The following is a 17,639-nucleotide window of genomic DNA, read 5'->3' as shown; positions in this document are numbered from 1 at the left end:
CAACTGTTCTGCCTGTGACCTCAAGGAACTGCAGAGAGTTGTGGACACAGCCCAGCACATCATGGAAACCAGCCTCCCCTCCATGGACTCTGTCTACACTTCTCATTGTCTTGGTAAAGCAGGCAGCATAATCAAAGACCCCACCCACCCTGGACATTCTCTCTTCTTCCCCCTTCCCTTTGGGCATAAGATGTAAAAGCCTGAAAGTACATAACACCAGGCTCAAGGACAGCTTCTATCTCGTTGTTATAAGACTATTGAACGGTCCCCTAGTACGATAAAATGAACTCTTGACCTCACAACCTACCTCGTTATGACCTTGCATCTTATTGTCTACCTGCACTGCACTTTCTCTGTAGCTGTAACACTTTATTCTGCATTCTGTTATTGTCTTACCTTGTACTACCTCAAACCACTGTGTAATGAATTGATCTGTATGAACAGATGCAAGATAAGTTTTTCACTGTACCTCGGTACATGTGACAATAATAAACCAACTTACCAATTTACCAATTTATTTCATGTAAATTTGAGGTGCTTGTAAAACTTAACTCCCACAATGATATGAAGTTGGAGTAGGGTTGGAAAAAGTTGCTAAAAACCTTGACAAGGAAGAAAATAGTCCTGGTCATTCTGAGTACATCATCTGATTCCACTTTGGTAGACTTTCCTGTGGCAGCCTGTCCCCTTCAGCCAAGTGCTCTGGCCATTTAAATCGGAGCCTGTCCAAAAATCAGAACGGGCAGGTAACCAACAGTAGGTCAGATATTCAGAGTTCTCTATCATTGTTCTCATGATATTGCTATATTTAAATACATGCTGGCATTAGCAAGGCTATAAATTGCCTCTACTTGATGGATCAATAACTAGCACTCTCAATGGATGGATTCAAAGGTACTTATGGCAGAGAAGAAGGTGATATGTCCCAATGTGTTCACGTTGGTAAAAATTCAACTGTCTGAGCTATGCCCACGTTCTGGCTCTTAGTCCATTATCTTTTAGCTTATGGCACTTTATTTGTTCGTATGAATACTTTAAATTGTCACAGAGCTATCGAGTCATACAGCACGGAAACAGGCAATTCAGTCCGCCTAGTCTGTGCTGACCGTCAAGCAGCCATTTACCCAAATCCCATTTTATTCTCCCCACATTACCATGAACTCCCCCAGATCTTACCCCTCACCTACACATTAGATGCAAGTTGCAGTGCCCAATTAACCTACCAATACACATATCTTTGCAATCTGGGAGGAAACTGGAGCAACCCAAAAAAACCTACGTAGTCAGAGGGAGAACATGCAAACTCTACACAGACAGTGCTGGAAGTCAGGAATGAACCCAGGTCTCTGGAACTGTGAGGCAGTGGGTTTATTCACTGTGCCACTGTGATGGGGATGTGCCACCATTAATAGAAACTGAATTCCAGATGCCCTTTATTCTTAGAGTGAAAAATAAATTCCTAACCTCTATTCTTTCAACTAATGGGTAAAACAAAAACATTTCCAAACTATGTGTTCTAATTATCATGAAGAAAAACACGATGATGCTGGAGGAACTCAGCAGGCCAGGCAGCATCCGTGGAGAAAAGCAGGCAGTCAATGTTTCGGGTCAGGACCCATCTTCAGGACTGAAGATAGGAAAAGGGGAAGCTCAATATATTGGAAGGAAAAGCAGAGCAGCGATAGGTGGACAAAAGAGGGGAGGTGGGGTGGGCACAAGGTGGTGATAGGTAGATGCAGGTAAGAGATGGTGATAGGTAGGTGCGGGGGAGGAGGGGAGTGCAGATCCACTGAGGGATGGGTCAGAGGTAAGGAGAGAAAGGGGAAAACAAGGGAGGGGTGTAGAAAAAGGAGAGAGAGGCTAGAAAAGGGAAGAAGAGAAGAAGCATGTTGGGGGGGGGGGTTGTGGGGAACGGGGGTGGGGATTACTTAAAGTGGGAGAACTCAATGTTCATGCTGTTAGGCTGCAAGGTTCCAAGATGGAAAATGAGTTGCTGTTCCTCCAGTTTGTGTTTGGAATTCTCCTGGCAGTGGAGGAGGCCAAGGACTGACATAGGAATCATTCTAATTCCAATTATCAATCTCACAATCTCACTGCCCAGGGAGATTGGAACAGGCCCACCACAATTTTCACATCTCAGTTTAGCAACCTCTTTAGTTTCTTTGTCCCCAAAAGAAACAGCTCATGTTAGTTAGTGTCTCCTCGTGACAATAATTCTCCAGCCCAAGTAACTTCCTTATAATTCCCGACAAGAGATGAGAAGAAATTCTTCTTTCGGAGAGTGGTGAATTTTTGAAATCGTCTACCCCCGAGGGGTGCAGAGGTGCAGTTGCTGAGTGCATTCAAACATGAATCAAGATGTTTTTAGATATTGAAGGAATGGAGGAATTTTGAATTAAGTAGCACGATGGTGCAGTTAGTAGAGCTGCTGCCTTGTAGCTCTGGTGATCCTAGATTCAATCTTGACCTCAGGTGCTGGCTGCATGAAGTTTGCACGTTCCCTCTGCGACTGTGTGGGTTTCCTCCGGGTGCTCCAGTTTCCTCCCCCATCCCAAAGATTTGTGGGTTGACAGGTTAATTGACCACTTTAAAAGTGCACCTACTGTGTAGGTGAGTGGTAGAATCTGGGAGGAATTGGTGAAAATGTGGGGAGAATAAGAATGGAATTAATGTATTATTGGTGTAAGTGGGTGGTTGATAGTCAATGTGTACTTGTTGGGACGAAGTACCTACTCCCTACGGTGTCTCTTTATGACTCTAGAGTAGGGAAGTGGTATGGCATGAACTTATAGAATGGTGGGGCAGAATTGCTGCTTCTGTGTCTACTTCTCATGTTTTTAAGTTCCTCTGCACCCTTTCTAGTGCTGTCATATCCTTCCTGCATTGTGGTGAGAGGAACTGTGCACAAAACTCCAGCAGTGGACAAGGCAATATTTGCCCCAATAGTGAAGATGTGACTCAGAAAGCTCTCCAGCACTTTGTTGGGCAACATTCTAGGCTGTGGAGGCTGAGGGAGATTTGTCTACCACATTAGAGCTGCTGCCTTTTGAGAGACGCTAAACAGAGCCTTTGGTTCTACCTGTTGCAAGTGGATGTTGCAAGGCCATTGCACTCACCATGGTATCCTGGTGCACTGACTCAAAGATGGATTAAACAGCAATATTCACATTGGTGTTCCTTTTTCAAAGAAAGCCAATCTGTCTACACCCTCAGCCAATGTGGCAGCAACAATTCATTATGTGAAAGTATTTACTTTTTGCATTGCTCTGTGAATTGTGATAAGGTGCCCCATGAACACATTCTGTTTTCTCTCCATTCTTTATGTGATCTGGGCCAGATTTCATTTACTATTTTTTTTGAACAGCCTGGCAGTATATATTAGCACATATAATGTTGATTTCACTATTTTTTGCTTAATTCTGGTCCTACCACATGCTAGGTTTATCCAGAACAGGCAATCATAGCTCAATTGAAGGGGCAACCTTTGGAGTCTTGTTTTTGTTGTGCCTTTAAACATCTTGCCTTCAATTGGACATGGACTATTCTAGCATTAGGGGAGTTAGGAGAGAGAACTGAAATTGTTTTCACTGGAACGTAGACAAAGCAAAAGCTTTGGTCCAGCTGAAAAAAATGGATAATGTAACTGCAAGGGGATATTTCATTTGGATGATAAATACAGTACTTAGAGGGTGTAAGCACATTAACAAGTTTCTAACAAGCATTAATGTTAGAAGGACAGAACCTTTCACAGCTCAATAAAGGGTCGGTGAAATAAATTCTCAGATTCAGAGTGCGAATTGCATGAAATAATAGCTTTTATAAAAGAACAAAATCAATATCTGGTAAGGAATACAACTGTGGTGATAATTACAAGTACAGATGGGGGACAACAGGAGTTTATGTCAGAGAAGTTGATCATTTAAGGATGTGTAATGTAGATATTTCAGGGTGATATGTGCTAGTGTGCATTGCTTCATTTATCTGTGCAAAGCATGGATAGATATTGCAGCAACACACAAAACACTGGAGGAAATCAGCAGGTCAGGCAGCATCTATGGAGGGATCCATTTCCCTCCATAGATGCTGCCTGACCTGTTGAGCTTCTCCAGCACTTTGTGTGTTGCTCCATATTCCAGCATCTGCAGTCTCTTGTGTCTCCATAGATATTGCAGCAAGTAACCTGGGGAAAATGAAAGTGTTCAGTACAAAAATGTGAAAAAGCAAATGGAAATGTAAGTCATTTTTACTGGATGACACCATGTTTTATTTTTCTTGGGAAACCTTTGTTGTTATGAGGGGACACCTTTGTTTTTAACTGACCTTGATGGGAACTTTATTGCTGTGGAAAAAATGCACAGTTGGGAATCATCGCAGGTGAGATTTTCCTGACTTCTGACATTGGGATAACAATGTTTACCAGAGACAGGTAACACACGACTATCCTGGGGACAAATACTCAGACAAACATCAACTGCTGCTGAAGATCATAAACTTGGTGAAAGACACATATTGGTCTGCCTGAAGCTTGTTGATCTTCCGGAGTAAGGAGATATCTTCAAGTGAATGCTGCCAACTGGCATGTTCCAAGATGCAGGAGTACATGCTGAGGGACTCACTGAAGCTGGGTGCAGCCACCACAAAGGCTTTGTGGAGAAGGACCACAGTCTATGGTTTTGCTGCCACTGGACACTGAAGGGCTGGGCCCTGTGTAACAGCCTCTCAAATGCTTCATGGGTACGTTGCTTAAGGAGGAACCATGAGTGATGTTGACTCATTGTAAGAGTATGTATTGAAGTGATGGACAATGAATGTAGAGAAAGACATGTACCAATTGTATTTACTATATATATTATGACTGAAGTACATTTTTGAAAAAGAATGTTTACCAGACACATGACGAAAGGAAAAGGTGAGGGGAAGGGTAAAGAGGGATGCATCCACTATCTATTTGCTCTTCTTGAACAAGCTTGACTCAATTTCCTAACTCTGTCGCTGTTCCTGGTTTGCCTGAGTAAGTAAAATTATTAATCGTCGATGCAAATAATTTATCTTCACATATATTGAGCTTATTTCCTATATTATGGTAGTTTTTATCATCCTTCATTACTTACCAACTTTGCTTTGAAGTGAGAGTATTCAGACTTGCACTTGCTTCAATATCCTTGAAGTGAGTTGGAAAGTATGTCATTGTTGCCATGCTTGGAAGCTGATTGTCAAGCAGATAATGCACATTCAGCCTAAAGGTCAAAGTAAAGTTTCTGCTTATCTATACAGAGTGTGAAACACTCAGTTCAGATACAAAGGTGGAGGCAGGGAAACTACAATTAAGTGTCTAAAAGTTGCATATTTAAATTTGGTTTTATTATTTTACTTTTAGAGGAAATAATTCTGGCAAACAATAAGACATATCAGCTGTTTCCAAAGTATTTGAGTGCTTTGGCAAGGCAGTAAAAAGTTGAGCATATAAAAAGAATATGTGCAAGTCTTTTTGTTGCCATACTTTTGGTCAGATCAAGCATATCTGTGTCTTCTCCATGGTACTTTCAGTTACGTGTCGCTTTAAAGGAAGACAGGGCCACGTGGGTCTCCACCTCCAATCGATGAGATTGTCATTTGATGTTCAACGTGTGCCATGAGATTAGATGGAAAACTTATGAGGTGTGCTGATCGCCAGGTCACTCCTATTTCCTGCTGCCTGCCCAGGAAAGGGCTAAAACTACACTAGTCAGTTAATGAGGACAATAATGAGGACAGGTGTATGGATAGCAAAGGTTTAGATATGGGCTAAACATGGGCAGATGGGACTAGTTTAGATGGGTATCTTGATTGACGTGGATGAGTTGGGCCGGGGGGCTTGCTTCCGTGCTGTGTAACTATATGACTATGATTCTATGACCATTTCCTAACTTCAGGACAAAGATAAGTTGAGGGTGATACATACAAAATTCTAATGGGGCTTGACATGAAAGATACTGTTACTCCTGACTGGGGTGTCTTGAATGAAGGGTCACAGTCTCAACATAAAGGTTCAGGGCAAAGATGAGAATAAATGTCTTCACTCAATGGGTAGTGAATGTTTGGAATTATGCACCTAAGATGGCTGTGGATGCACAGTTTATTCAAGAGATCAATAGGTTTTTAGAGAGTGAGTGAATCAAGGGATATGGGGTTAGTGCAGGAAAATGGTGCTGAGGTAAAAGATTAGCCATTCTCATTGAATGGCAGAGGAGGCATGATGGGCTAAATGGCCCACTCCTGATTCTTTTCATGTCCTTACCTCTTTATGATTTGGCATCAAGGTATGTCTAAGTTGAGAAGCTTCGCGATGAAAGTTTGGAACCAAAGCAAACTATTGACACAGATTTCCCTGCCTAAATTTTTAAAAAAATCTTTAACTTTTTTTTGAATTCCCTAATTTAAAAAAAAATCTGTAGAGTCGTCAGCCCTACAGTCACCAATGAAATCATTGGGCTCATAATTCTGATTTAGATCCCCCAATGTAAGTGCTGGAGAAACTCAGCAAGTTCCGGCTCTGCCTCTGGGGACTTTCTGGGATTCACATGGGAATTTGGCAGCAGCATTCCACTCATTAGTTTGGGATCTTCAGTTTCATGTGAACCTCACACTGAGAGATCCAGGCCTATCTCAGTGTTCAGTGATTCATCTCTTGTATGGGGAATTGAGCAGCATTACACAGCATTGCCAATGTTGAGTAATCCACTCTGTGTTACTTATGAAATCTGAAGTCTTATTTTAACATAGCCAATGTTCTTTCCCACTTGTTGCCAAAATCGTGGAACCAGTGCCTTACTCTATACAGGCAGTCCCCAGTTATGACAAGGTTCTGCTCCTTTAGAATTGTTGGTCACCCAAAGTGTTTGTAAGTCGCAAGTGAACCACAACAGTGTGTGGGAGAGGATTACAGAAGCTGGAGAGCAAGCAGTCATGGGAAGCACAGCTGCCAGCCAGCCTCACCGACTCAGTGAATGAGCAGATCTGCTTGGCTCAACCCAGCCCCCTGATTTGTTGCGGCTTGGGTGGGGATGGTGGAGAGAGAAGAAAGGTGGAAATGCCTGGTTCTGTCCCCACCTGGCAGAAGATGCCTGCAGCACAGCAGCAGCCAGCAAATCCATCCCACCAGTCTCCCAAACACTTGTTTGTATGTAAGGACTTTTTATAAATTGGGCATTCATAACCTGGGGAAGACATGGATGTTGATCCAAACTGAATAATTGGCAAGAAGTTTACTAGTGCTCTGTGTTGGTAAATCGTGCAGTCGAATTGTATATATGGTCTCTAAAATTCATAGGACACCAGGACAATCCTCACGAGCTGCCTGGCAAAGCTCACTAATCTTATCTAGGATGATGTATGTCCCCATACAAAAGAAATGTGTACTCCAAGCCAGAGCAACTTTTCCAATAGCTTGGTTCAGTGGCTCTCAAAATAAATGATGGGTGTCCATCCAGTTAACCTGGACAAAAACCAATGATCAAATGAATATCTTAAACAGCTTCTGGTTGCCTGGATCTCCCGGCCATTTTAATTCCACTTCCCATTTCCACACTGACATGTCTGTCCTTGGCCTCCTCCACTTCCAAGTCGAGGCTAAATGCAAACTAGAGGAACAGCATCTCATATTCCGCCTAGTCAGTCTCCAACTTGGCAGCATGAACATTGAATTCTCAAACTTCTGGTAACCACCTGCCACCCCCCCCCCCCCACCCAAACATCCCTGTTCCCTTTTCTCTCTCCTCCTGATCCCCCTGGCCCCCATCACCCTATCTCTTTCCCCTCCCCCATTCCTTCCATCTGCCCATCACCCACACACTCCTCCCACTGGTTTCCCTCCCCACCTCCCTCCCTTTATTCCAAGCTCCACCTTCCTCTCCTCTCAGATTCCATCATCTTCAGCCCTTTGTCACTTCCACCTATCACCTCCCAGCTTCTGACATCATTCCCACTCTCCCCCCTCCCTCACCTGCCTATCACTTCCCCCCCCCCCACCACCACTCCCCTCTCCTGGATCCACCTATCACCTGCCCCTTCCCTCCACTTTTTTATACTGGCTAACTCCCCTCTTTCTTTTTGTTCAAATGAAGGGTCTTGACCCGAAATGTCAACTGTCCATTTCCCTCCATGGATGCTGCCTGACCCTCTGAGTTGCTCCAGCATTTTGTGTGTTACCTTAAACAGTTTGTTCTTCTCCTCACCATGAAGGGTCAAAAAGCCATTGTAAACCCACTGATAATTTGAAACACCATCATGGATCATTCACCTTCACTGAAACCAGAGCAAGTAACTCAGATCGTTATCCTGGTATTGCTGTGGAAAAGATATTCCTTGGAAATGAATCCTTACAACAGTTTTGTTATTACATCTAGATACATAGATGATCAATTTGTTTCCATACATTTTTGAATTCAAAGGCCTTGATGAATATTCACAAACCAATGACGTGGATGTTGTTGCATTGGCGACACTGCCAAGAAGATTTATGAGGTTAATTCCTGGGATGAAAGTGCTGTATTGTGAAAAGACATTGAGTTGGTTAGGCCTATACTCATTAGAGTTTAGAATGAATAAGAGGTGATGCGTCTGTAATGTTTAAGGTTGTGAAGGGACTAAACAGGCCAAATACTGGGAAGATGTTTCCCCTTGTATGGTTAACTAGAAATAAGGGACACAACCTCGGAATAAGGGGTAACCCATTTAAAATGGGGATGAAGGGGAATTATTTCTCTCAGATGTTTGTTAATCTTTGGAATTCTCTAGCCCAGAGGAAGTGAACTATTCAAGGCAGACTGACAAATCTTAGAACTACAATGGAGTCATGGAGTGTGGGGAGAAACTGGGGAAATGGTGCTGAGACCAAGATTGGATCATCTGTGATCTTGTATGATCATGGCAGATCATATTTGAGGGACAAATTGGCCCACTCTTGCTCCTGGCTTCTTATATTCTTATTTTATTTCAATGATGTTGAGATGTGCATGTTATGTTGAAGGCAGCAATTAATGCCAGTACTTAGTTGCCCTAAGAAGGAAGAAGTTGACGAATCCTCTTCATGTTTCTGCAACTGAGGGGTTTGACCTTTTCAGGAAAACTTAGGGTCAATAGCACTATACTAAACCAGAAATACAAGTAAAGCAAACCAGTGCCCAACTGGCAGCATGAACATTGAATGCTCAAACTTCTGGTAACCCCCCCCCCAAGTCTCTGTTCCCTTTTCTCTCTCCTCCTGATCCACCTGGCCTCCATCACCCTATCTCTTTCCCCTCCCCCATCGCTTGCATCTGCCCATCACTCACACACTGGTTCCCCTCCCACCTCCCTCCTTTTATTCTATGCTCCACCTTCCTCTCCTATCAGATTCCATCATCAGGTAAGGGTGATAGGGCCTTTCCCCAATGGGAAACAAAACACCTAGGGGATTGCTCTTTGCCAAATCTGAGAAAGAGGAAAACTCCAATCTACCTTACTGACCTGTTAATTAATATATTGAACCTTAAGCTCCTGGTACTGTAACCCAATTTCCAGTATTCTGTATTCTCTAAATACATTACCGCCCTGTGTTACAGAGGAGTTGTGTTCCTCGAAAACTGTTGGTATCATGATTTTCCGTACATGAATCCTTGACAAAAATTGACAAAATTTGTTGTTTCTTTCACATTGTGTTTACTTACTCTTTTTCCTCACATAAATTCTTTAAGAGTGTATTTTTATTCCGTATCTCAAATTCTTTGGTAGTGATTTGTAAATCCCGCAAGGTGAATTTCCATTAACCAGTCTGATTTTAAGGAAGCCCATTGTTTTACATCTGCTTCAAAGAAAGAAGATACACAAAGTGCACTTATGGTACTCCATTTACTTTGTTTTTCTTTGTGATTTGCCAGAGATCACAAATGATAGGATAACAAGTGTTAGAAAGTGCTTAGAAACTGACGTTTAATGTTCAGGTGGCACGTTACTTTACATTGTCCCTCATGGCTGAGGAATACATACAGTAACTTCACGACCAGCTGTGATCTCACTGAATTAAGACATGAAGAGTTGAATGGCCAACTCCTGCTTCTGTTTCCTCTGTTCTTGTTCTGAAATTGAATTGACATGAACAAGTCACACCTGCTTGTCTGTGGACTCACGTGAACAGTGTGCAGAGCAGCAGCTGCATTACTCTGAAAGTACAGCCTTTTTATCACAGTTAATTTTTGTAATACCACTTTTGTCTCAGTGCTGCCATATTTTTCCATTTGACTGAACAACTATATTTCCGGCCTGAAACATCCGATTGACGTTTCTGATTTGACGTCATCTGAGTTATAAGGGTTGGATAAGGGTGGTAGTGGGGGCAATGTTTTGTTTGTCAGCTTACCATAGCATACATCAACAGAAGGTAGTAATTACATTTAACACAGTTCTTAACTAAAATAATAATAAACCGGTTCCCCTGCCTCGAGCACAAATTGAAGTTGCTGTATGCAGATTCAAGTAAGATAAAACTTTATATTGAAGTTTTCGCCCTATACTGTTCCCACAAGGAATCCCAGACCACTGTGAACAATTCCGATCTAAATGCACAGTGTACGTACTTGTATATTAATTCGCCCGTCTTTGCTGAGTACTTTTTGGGGAAGTTTCTATACCATATAGTTTTGCACAAGCGAGCAACTTCCTGAAGATAGTGCTGAGAACCTATAGAGAGAGCGATGAGAGGCTATGAGTTACATCACTTGTATATCAGGGACAAGTGGTTCGAGGCATTGACAAACTTGGAGGAAGTTGCACACATCGAACATCCATCAAGGCAGACGTGTGCGCCCTTCTAAGTTAGTTTGAACTTTAGCGCGAATTACGAAGGTTTATTGTTTTTGTTAACATCCCACAAATAAAAGCTGTGTTGTTTCTCGACAGGACGTATGGTGTTTAACGTCCCAGCCAGAGCAGATCACCAGATGATTTAAAACATGAGCAAGTTTGCCTGTCTGAAATACTTGGCTTTGGCCGCAGCACTATTTGGTGCAACAGTTGACGCTCAAGGTAAAAGAATATGTCCTTTTTCTCATGAAATGCGTATATACGTTCAGCATAAATGTATTAATTTAATATTAGTAACTGTCAATGATTAATGGGTGCAAAGATGGTCTTATCTTGCTTTATAAGTTGGAGACGTGTAGTATGACACTGAAATTAATCCTGCCCCAAAATCATAATATTGCATTAAATTTATATGAAACGCTTTCCTGCTGATTATTAGAAAAATATTTATTTTGGAGAAGTAATATGGCTATTGGAGAGACACCCTCCTTAGTGTAGAATCAAATAGTTTCCCTGTTCTTGCACAATTGTTTAAAATGATGTGATTTTTTTTGTCTTGCTACAGTAGGAAATTGCACAGTTGGGAAAATTAGCTTATTTATACATAAGATATAATAAATGCCAAAGATAACTGTAACTTGTGTCTTTGGATGAACACTTCTACTGGGAGATTTTTTTAGATACTTGAGATTAAGGCACCTTCCATATTGAATAAATGTTTAACATTTCAAGTACATTAACAGTAATTTTTTTGGGATATACTGAAGCGTTATCCAAGTGTGATTTGGAAGGCATGTAAAGCAATATGTAAGAAATTGCATTTTGATTTTGTTTAATAATTATTACATTTTATATTGTCATTAGTGGTGTTTTCGTATATGTGGATTGATTGATCAAATGTAGAACCACGTGTACCTCAATTTTACCTGTAAAGTTGAGAAAAGATTTCTGTTTCAGAAGTTATTTATTCGGTTTTGGATTCTGTTTAAACAAAAATATCACTTTTTGAACATTTTTTTTCTGTAAGCAAGGTGTATACATTTTCAATGTGCTTTTTTGGGGAATGCTTTAATCTTAAAGCATTACCTCCATATTTTTTATGAATATGCAGAATCTTAGTTATTACATCAAGCGCAATTGACAAAATGATGAACATTGAACTAAAAACATCATTAAAAGGGAACATATTTTTACTTACAAGTGAAAGAGAAGTAATGGGTTTTGGTTTGGGTGGAAGGGTGCCATTGATTGGTGTACTTTCTGGACGTGCAGAATTTTGCACCACTTGTAAAGAATATGAAACAATGTTTTATTCTTTGCCGCTGACGTTATCTGCTACTCTTCTTATCTCGGTTTGTTTGTTCTAGTAAACAACTAACTTCCTTGAATTACACCTTCGCTTTTGGGGATTTTTTTATGGTGGTTATTGCATGTTGTACATTGCATTTGAAATATGGTTTCCATTCAGTACATAACTAAGTCATTAAATAGACAATAATTTGGTTTCTGTTAAGGCAAGGAACAATATTTCAGAATTGCGCATTTCTAAACTTTACAGAAGGAAGTGTTGGTATCTCACCCACAAACTAATAAATGGGTCCCTTTTGACCAATGGTTTAAGTGCAGCTTGTGCCACAAATATATATTTTCCTTTACAAATTGCCATCTTCTGTGGACCCAAGTTATTCTCAAGCCGACATTTTCTGACAACTTGGAAAAATGTGATTTTTTTTTTAAAGCAATTTGTATTATCTCAAGGTGTCCTAAAGCACATTACAAGCAACTAAATTCAAGAGATTGCAACAGCCTATCTACATTTTGGTGTCCATGTGCACTCAACATTTTAATCTGGTCACTTAACATTTTAATCTGGTCAACAGTGCCCATGTTTTCATGCCCATGAAGACCACTTGTTCACAGATAGAACTACATGCACCTGTTGCATAGAAACATCTCTGAGCATTTTACAGAGTCTGGGACAATGACTAGATATCAGGAAGGATGGGGAAAGGTTGGCAGTGGTGAACAAGGGGCAGAGATGCATCTAAAGGAATGAATTTGCAGCAGTCTTTTAAAGCAGAGAGGAGGTCATACAGCACAGGTTCTGAGGAAAGGAATTTCAGTGAGCACAGCTAAACAGCCTCCGTTACTGAATGTACCTAAGGTGTAACTACTTTGCAATAGAAATCTACCTGAGAGAGCAGACCCCATTTTGATTCAATTTCGTATCCAAAAGCTGGCATCTCTAGCAGTGCAGCCTTCCCTCAGGACTGCACTGCTGTGACTGCTGAGCTTACATGCGTGAGCCTCTGGAATAGGAAGTCTTGTAATTCTGACAGTGTTTAGGGGGACTATGGCATGTTTGAATCTCTTCATTGTTTCTCACGTAGGAACGACTGAACACTGGTTAAGCATGTAGGGCGTTGGATCAACAAATGTTGATAGTTGACTGATTTTTGATCATGAATTCAGCTTTTTCTAATGTAACTGCTGGAGGCCCCCTCTACTGTTGGTGCATTACGAGAATCCAATTGATTATAACATATTCACTTACTGTACAATTTCTGAGATTCCAGCGCTGACTTATCAGAAGTAAAGTGGAGCCTCATAAACTTTCTCAACAACATAAGGAGATAAGTGAGTTATATTCTGAGACATTGAGACTCATGATAGATGCAGCCCATTCACCACTCAAGCCTGCTCCACTATTTAGCAAGGCTATATATGCACTCATAACTGGTATGATCGTGGCTAATTTGCAGCATCAAAACATCGTAATATATATTCTCCTATATTGTATCTCCACATTAACCTGGTATTTGATGGGGTCCAACACGAGTTGAAACTTGTTGATGTATTTACATTAAAAGGAGCCAGCAATTTGTTATACTATGAGAGAAAGAAAAGCCCATCAAATAACTTGAACCAGTAGATGGTGCAACTTTGTAGACAGCCTTGCTGACTCCTTGGAAAAAAAATATGGCCAGTTTCAACAGAAGAAAACTCTGACAAATGCCAAATGGCTTCCTGACGTTTAGAAAGCAACCAAACAGATCACAGCTCCCCATGATGCAACACTGAATTAATTTATCAAAGCTAATTTGAAAAATCCATCCAGTGTTTGAGAATTCCATATCATTATCCATTCTTGGGGTTTTACTGAGCACCAAAGTACATGAGGTTCGCACTTGCAATTCATAAAGCCACTTAAGTCCCTCAGGCAGTTTACTGTCTTGTTATGCACTGGAGGTCCCACTTTACCCTTGTTGTAGCCAGTTCCTTTGTAGTTATTCCAGCTAATGATTTCTTAGCGGACTATAACCTTAGGAAGGTGAATGGAAATCATATTGTCAGTCATGTATTGTGATCTGGCAGAAAGTATGGCATAAAATTAGAGGCAAAGTCAGTGACAATCTGTGATGCCATGCAATGTGAAATTATGCTGAGACATATTCAGTTATTCATTTGAAACTAAGTGTTTTATTCATTGTGGGTTAACGACCGTCCAACTAAATTGAGAATTGTGGACATATCCAGCAAGTAGTTACCTGATGGGAAAGATGTAGCAATGGTTTCAGAGGATAGTGTGCTGTTGTTTCATTCAATCCATTGTTTCATCGATGTTTTCAAAAAGTACTAGAAACTATCTGGTTGCAGCCATGAAGTTTTTTATTTATTTCACCAGTTGTGAATGGGACTTGTTGCACATACTTTTTTAGTTGTTAACCTGTGGGATGTAGGTACTGATGGAAAGGCCAGCAGTTATTTTTCATTCCTAATTTCCCCTGAATGGAGTGGCTGGCTAGGCTATTTCAGTGAAAGTTTAGGGTCAGTTACATTACTGTGAGTCTGGGCCCACGTACAGACAAGACTAGGAGATGAGTAGACTATTTCCCTGAAAAACATGTTTACGAACCAGTAATGCTTTTATTGACAAATTGGTAGATAATTCCATGGTCGGTTCCATGTTACTAGCTTTTTATTCCAGTATTATGAATTGCTTGAATATAAAGTTGCCAGCTACGGTGGTGGGATTCAAAATCCTCTCTGGAGAATAATAGCCCATTTCTCTGGCTACTGGGCAAGTAGCCAGAGAAATGGGCTATTATTCTCCAGAGAGGATTTTTAACACTGTGCTTTAATCTCCACATCTAATATCTTCAAGTTCAAAAACTATCGTCCCTTATTGCCTATTTTCTTTTGTTATCCTTAATTTGTAAATATGGTTCTGATTTGTGTAGTAAGAATTGAATATTATAAGGGGCTTCTTACCACTCCAGGGATGCCTTGATAAAAGCTAAAATCGTGACTGACAAGTTTTCTGTATGTTTTACAAAATGTTAATTCTGAAAGACTCCACAGCATGCCATAAACTTACCATTGAAGATGAAACACTACAGCCTCTACTGCAGTCTTTATAATTGCCAAACTATTGTTCCAACATCGAGTCTTAAAAACATCAGGGCATGGACTTGCCTTTATATGCACCGAGAGAGCTGTGTAACCTGTGTGTAAACCAATTAAGTTAGGGAAACAATGGTGGAATTTTGGGTGTGAATATGTCGGCTGCATAGCTACAGGGTGACCAATTCTCTTTTTTTTTGAGTGTGCATGAAGGTCTTTGTCTGAACAACTGTCTGCCTACAAAATTAGGCACACATCGGCTATCAAATGTGAGCATCTTCCAATTACACTTGTTTGGTAAAGGAAGGACTCTCAATATTGCCACCAGACACAGCAAGAAGTGCTATTCTGCTGTTGTTTAATTGCCATTTTTACATGAAGAACTTATTGCAAAGCAAAATATTCTCACTGTTGTCTGCTCTGGTTTCTGTTTGCTTGAATAGATGTTTATGGAAAATGTAGTGTTGCGTTTAAAATTCTCAGGCTTCCCTGATTGCTGGTCCCTGTACATACTTCACCTGATGTGCAAGTTGGCTAAATGAACCAAGACATAAATTGTCAAACTCAAAGAAGAAATACATGTTGTGGATTTTGAGAGTTGTACTTAGATTGTTTCTGCTGATTTACACCCTGTTTCAGTTAAGGCATATTCCTGTGGGATTGGGAAAATGCTTGGGGATAGTTAGCATGATCACAATGGATGAGACATTGGATATATTTTCAGAGCTAAAGAAAGAATATAAATTTGAAGTTCTTGCAAACAGGAATTCTGGACATGAGGTTTTTAAAGCAATCACTTAATGCTTTGTATACACTGGGCCAATTCACTTCTATGTAATAAATAATTAACTCAAATTCCTTCAATTTTGAAGTGAGCCATGGGGATTTGATAGCTTCATTTTCTCCATTGGATCACTTTTATTTCTTCCCTGCATTTGGATGCCCAAACAATTTTTGTGTATGTTGTTTGTGGTGCTGCAGCTGTTGGCAGTGGTGCCTGTTCAATGCTACACAATCAAACAAGGACTACGTGGTAGAAAATGGACTCACATCTTCTTCCTTGTGGCCAGGGCTGTGGCTTGGTCTGAAGTGAGGCAACTACAAAATAGTCAACCGACATATTGTGGAAGAAAGAAGTAAGCCATTTTGACAACTTAGTCATAAGGGAGATTTGGTAATGAAGGACTTGCATTTTTTTTCACTGAAATCATGACTTTGAATAAGTTTTAAAAAAAATTGGGAAGGTTCAGCAGTTGTATTCCAATTGTCCATTTCTGCTAGTTTGAGTTGCAAGTAATTAAGAACATTTTTAGAAGCCAATTTAATAGTAGCATATTTCCCTGACATGTCTCAAGTTTTAATGGTGTTCTTTATTTGAAACAAAATCTCCTGTGAATGTACTAAACCTTTTAAACCTCAGCCAGACCATGCTTTGGAATACTGCTTACATTATCATAAAAAGATTTAGAGGCACTGGACAGATAACAAACGAAAATGATTTTTTACAAGCATGATACTAGTTACACCTATTGGAAAAGGATGAACAGGCTGGAATTATTTGTTCTTGAAAAGCAAAGGCTGAGGGGTGACACAGCAGAGGCCTTTAAAGTAATGACAAAGGAGGCACAGAGCAATGATTCCTCTTGTGGGAAAGAACAAAACTAGATGCCACCAATGTAAGATAGTTGCAAAAATGAAAGGGGGAAATTCAGAAATGCACTTCTTTACCCAGAGAATGGTAAGAATGTGGAATGAGCTACCACAGGGAGTAGTTTGGGTGAGCAGCATGCGTACATTTAAGGGGAACCTAAAAATGCACAGATGAGGGAGAAAGGGGTAGAAGGCTGTATTGATAGTCTGAGATGAGGAAGGAGGCTTGAGCAATGGGCCTGCTGTACTTTCCCTGTAAATCAATGCAATTTCTTTGCATTTACTGTTGGTGTTTTGCATAATCAGGTGACAGAAACTGTTACTGAAAGAAGGCAAGCTGAGTGTCAAACTTTTATTTCTCAGAGAAAGGGCATTTGCTTTGGTATGACACATGGAAGAAATGTTTTTTTTTAGCATTAGCAGGCTCATGAGTGAGAAATCAATTCATATTCTCTTCTCCTATTCTGATACATTGTTACCCTCATTAGGGATGGTTATTGTTCACAGGTACTTTGGCCAAGTAGCTAATTTACATGTATGTTTTTTATTAGTGAATGTTCGGATGCTGAGGCTGAAACTAGTCTATCATTGTAGCAAGAAGATTGTTCCACGAATCAGTAACCTATTTTATATTTTGCTTCATCTTCTTTTCTAAAGGGGATGGTGAGAACATGTTTAATACTTTGGGCAAAGATTAGCTTCACGTTGTATGACTGTGGTCTTTATCCGAACCACCTGATCCTATCCTCCTTTACACACCACTGTTG

At 40.5% G+C, this 17,639-nt stretch overlaps 1 protein-coding gene across 21 annotated transcripts in view; it reads left to right on the top strand.

Moving 5' to 3' along the window:
- The window catches only part of ptprc (protein tyrosine phosphatase receptor type C), a 178,271-nt gene that overhangs the window by 29,863 nt on the left and 130,769 nt on the right, over positions 1–17,639 (top strand). For 20 of the 21 annotated variants that reach the window (XM_052010929.1, XM_052010926.1, XM_052010922.1 and 17 more), the window contains exons 1-2: positions 10,728–10,829; positions 10,915–11,040. In XM_052010929.1, the coding sequence (XP_051866889.1) occupies positions 10,968–11,040 (73 nt within the window). In that variant the 5' untranslated portion in view covers positions 10,728–10,829; positions 10,915–10,967. Of the gene's footprint in view, positions 1–10,727; positions 10,830–10,914; positions 11,041–17,639 lie in introns of those variants that run through there. The other variant, XM_052010907.1, reaches the window with a different exon arrangement.

Source organism: Pristis pectinata, chromosome 3, assembly GCF_009764475.1.
Source record: "Pristis pectinata isolate sPriPec2 chromosome 3, sPriPec2.1.pri, whole genome shotgun sequence".
Lineage (NCBI taxonomy): Eukaryota > Metazoa > Chordata > Chondrichthyes > Rhinopristiformes > Pristidae > Pristis > Pristis pectinata.
The sequence above is the reverse complement of the archived record's forward strand: the minus strand, read 5'-3'. Positions and strand labels throughout refer to the sequence as shown.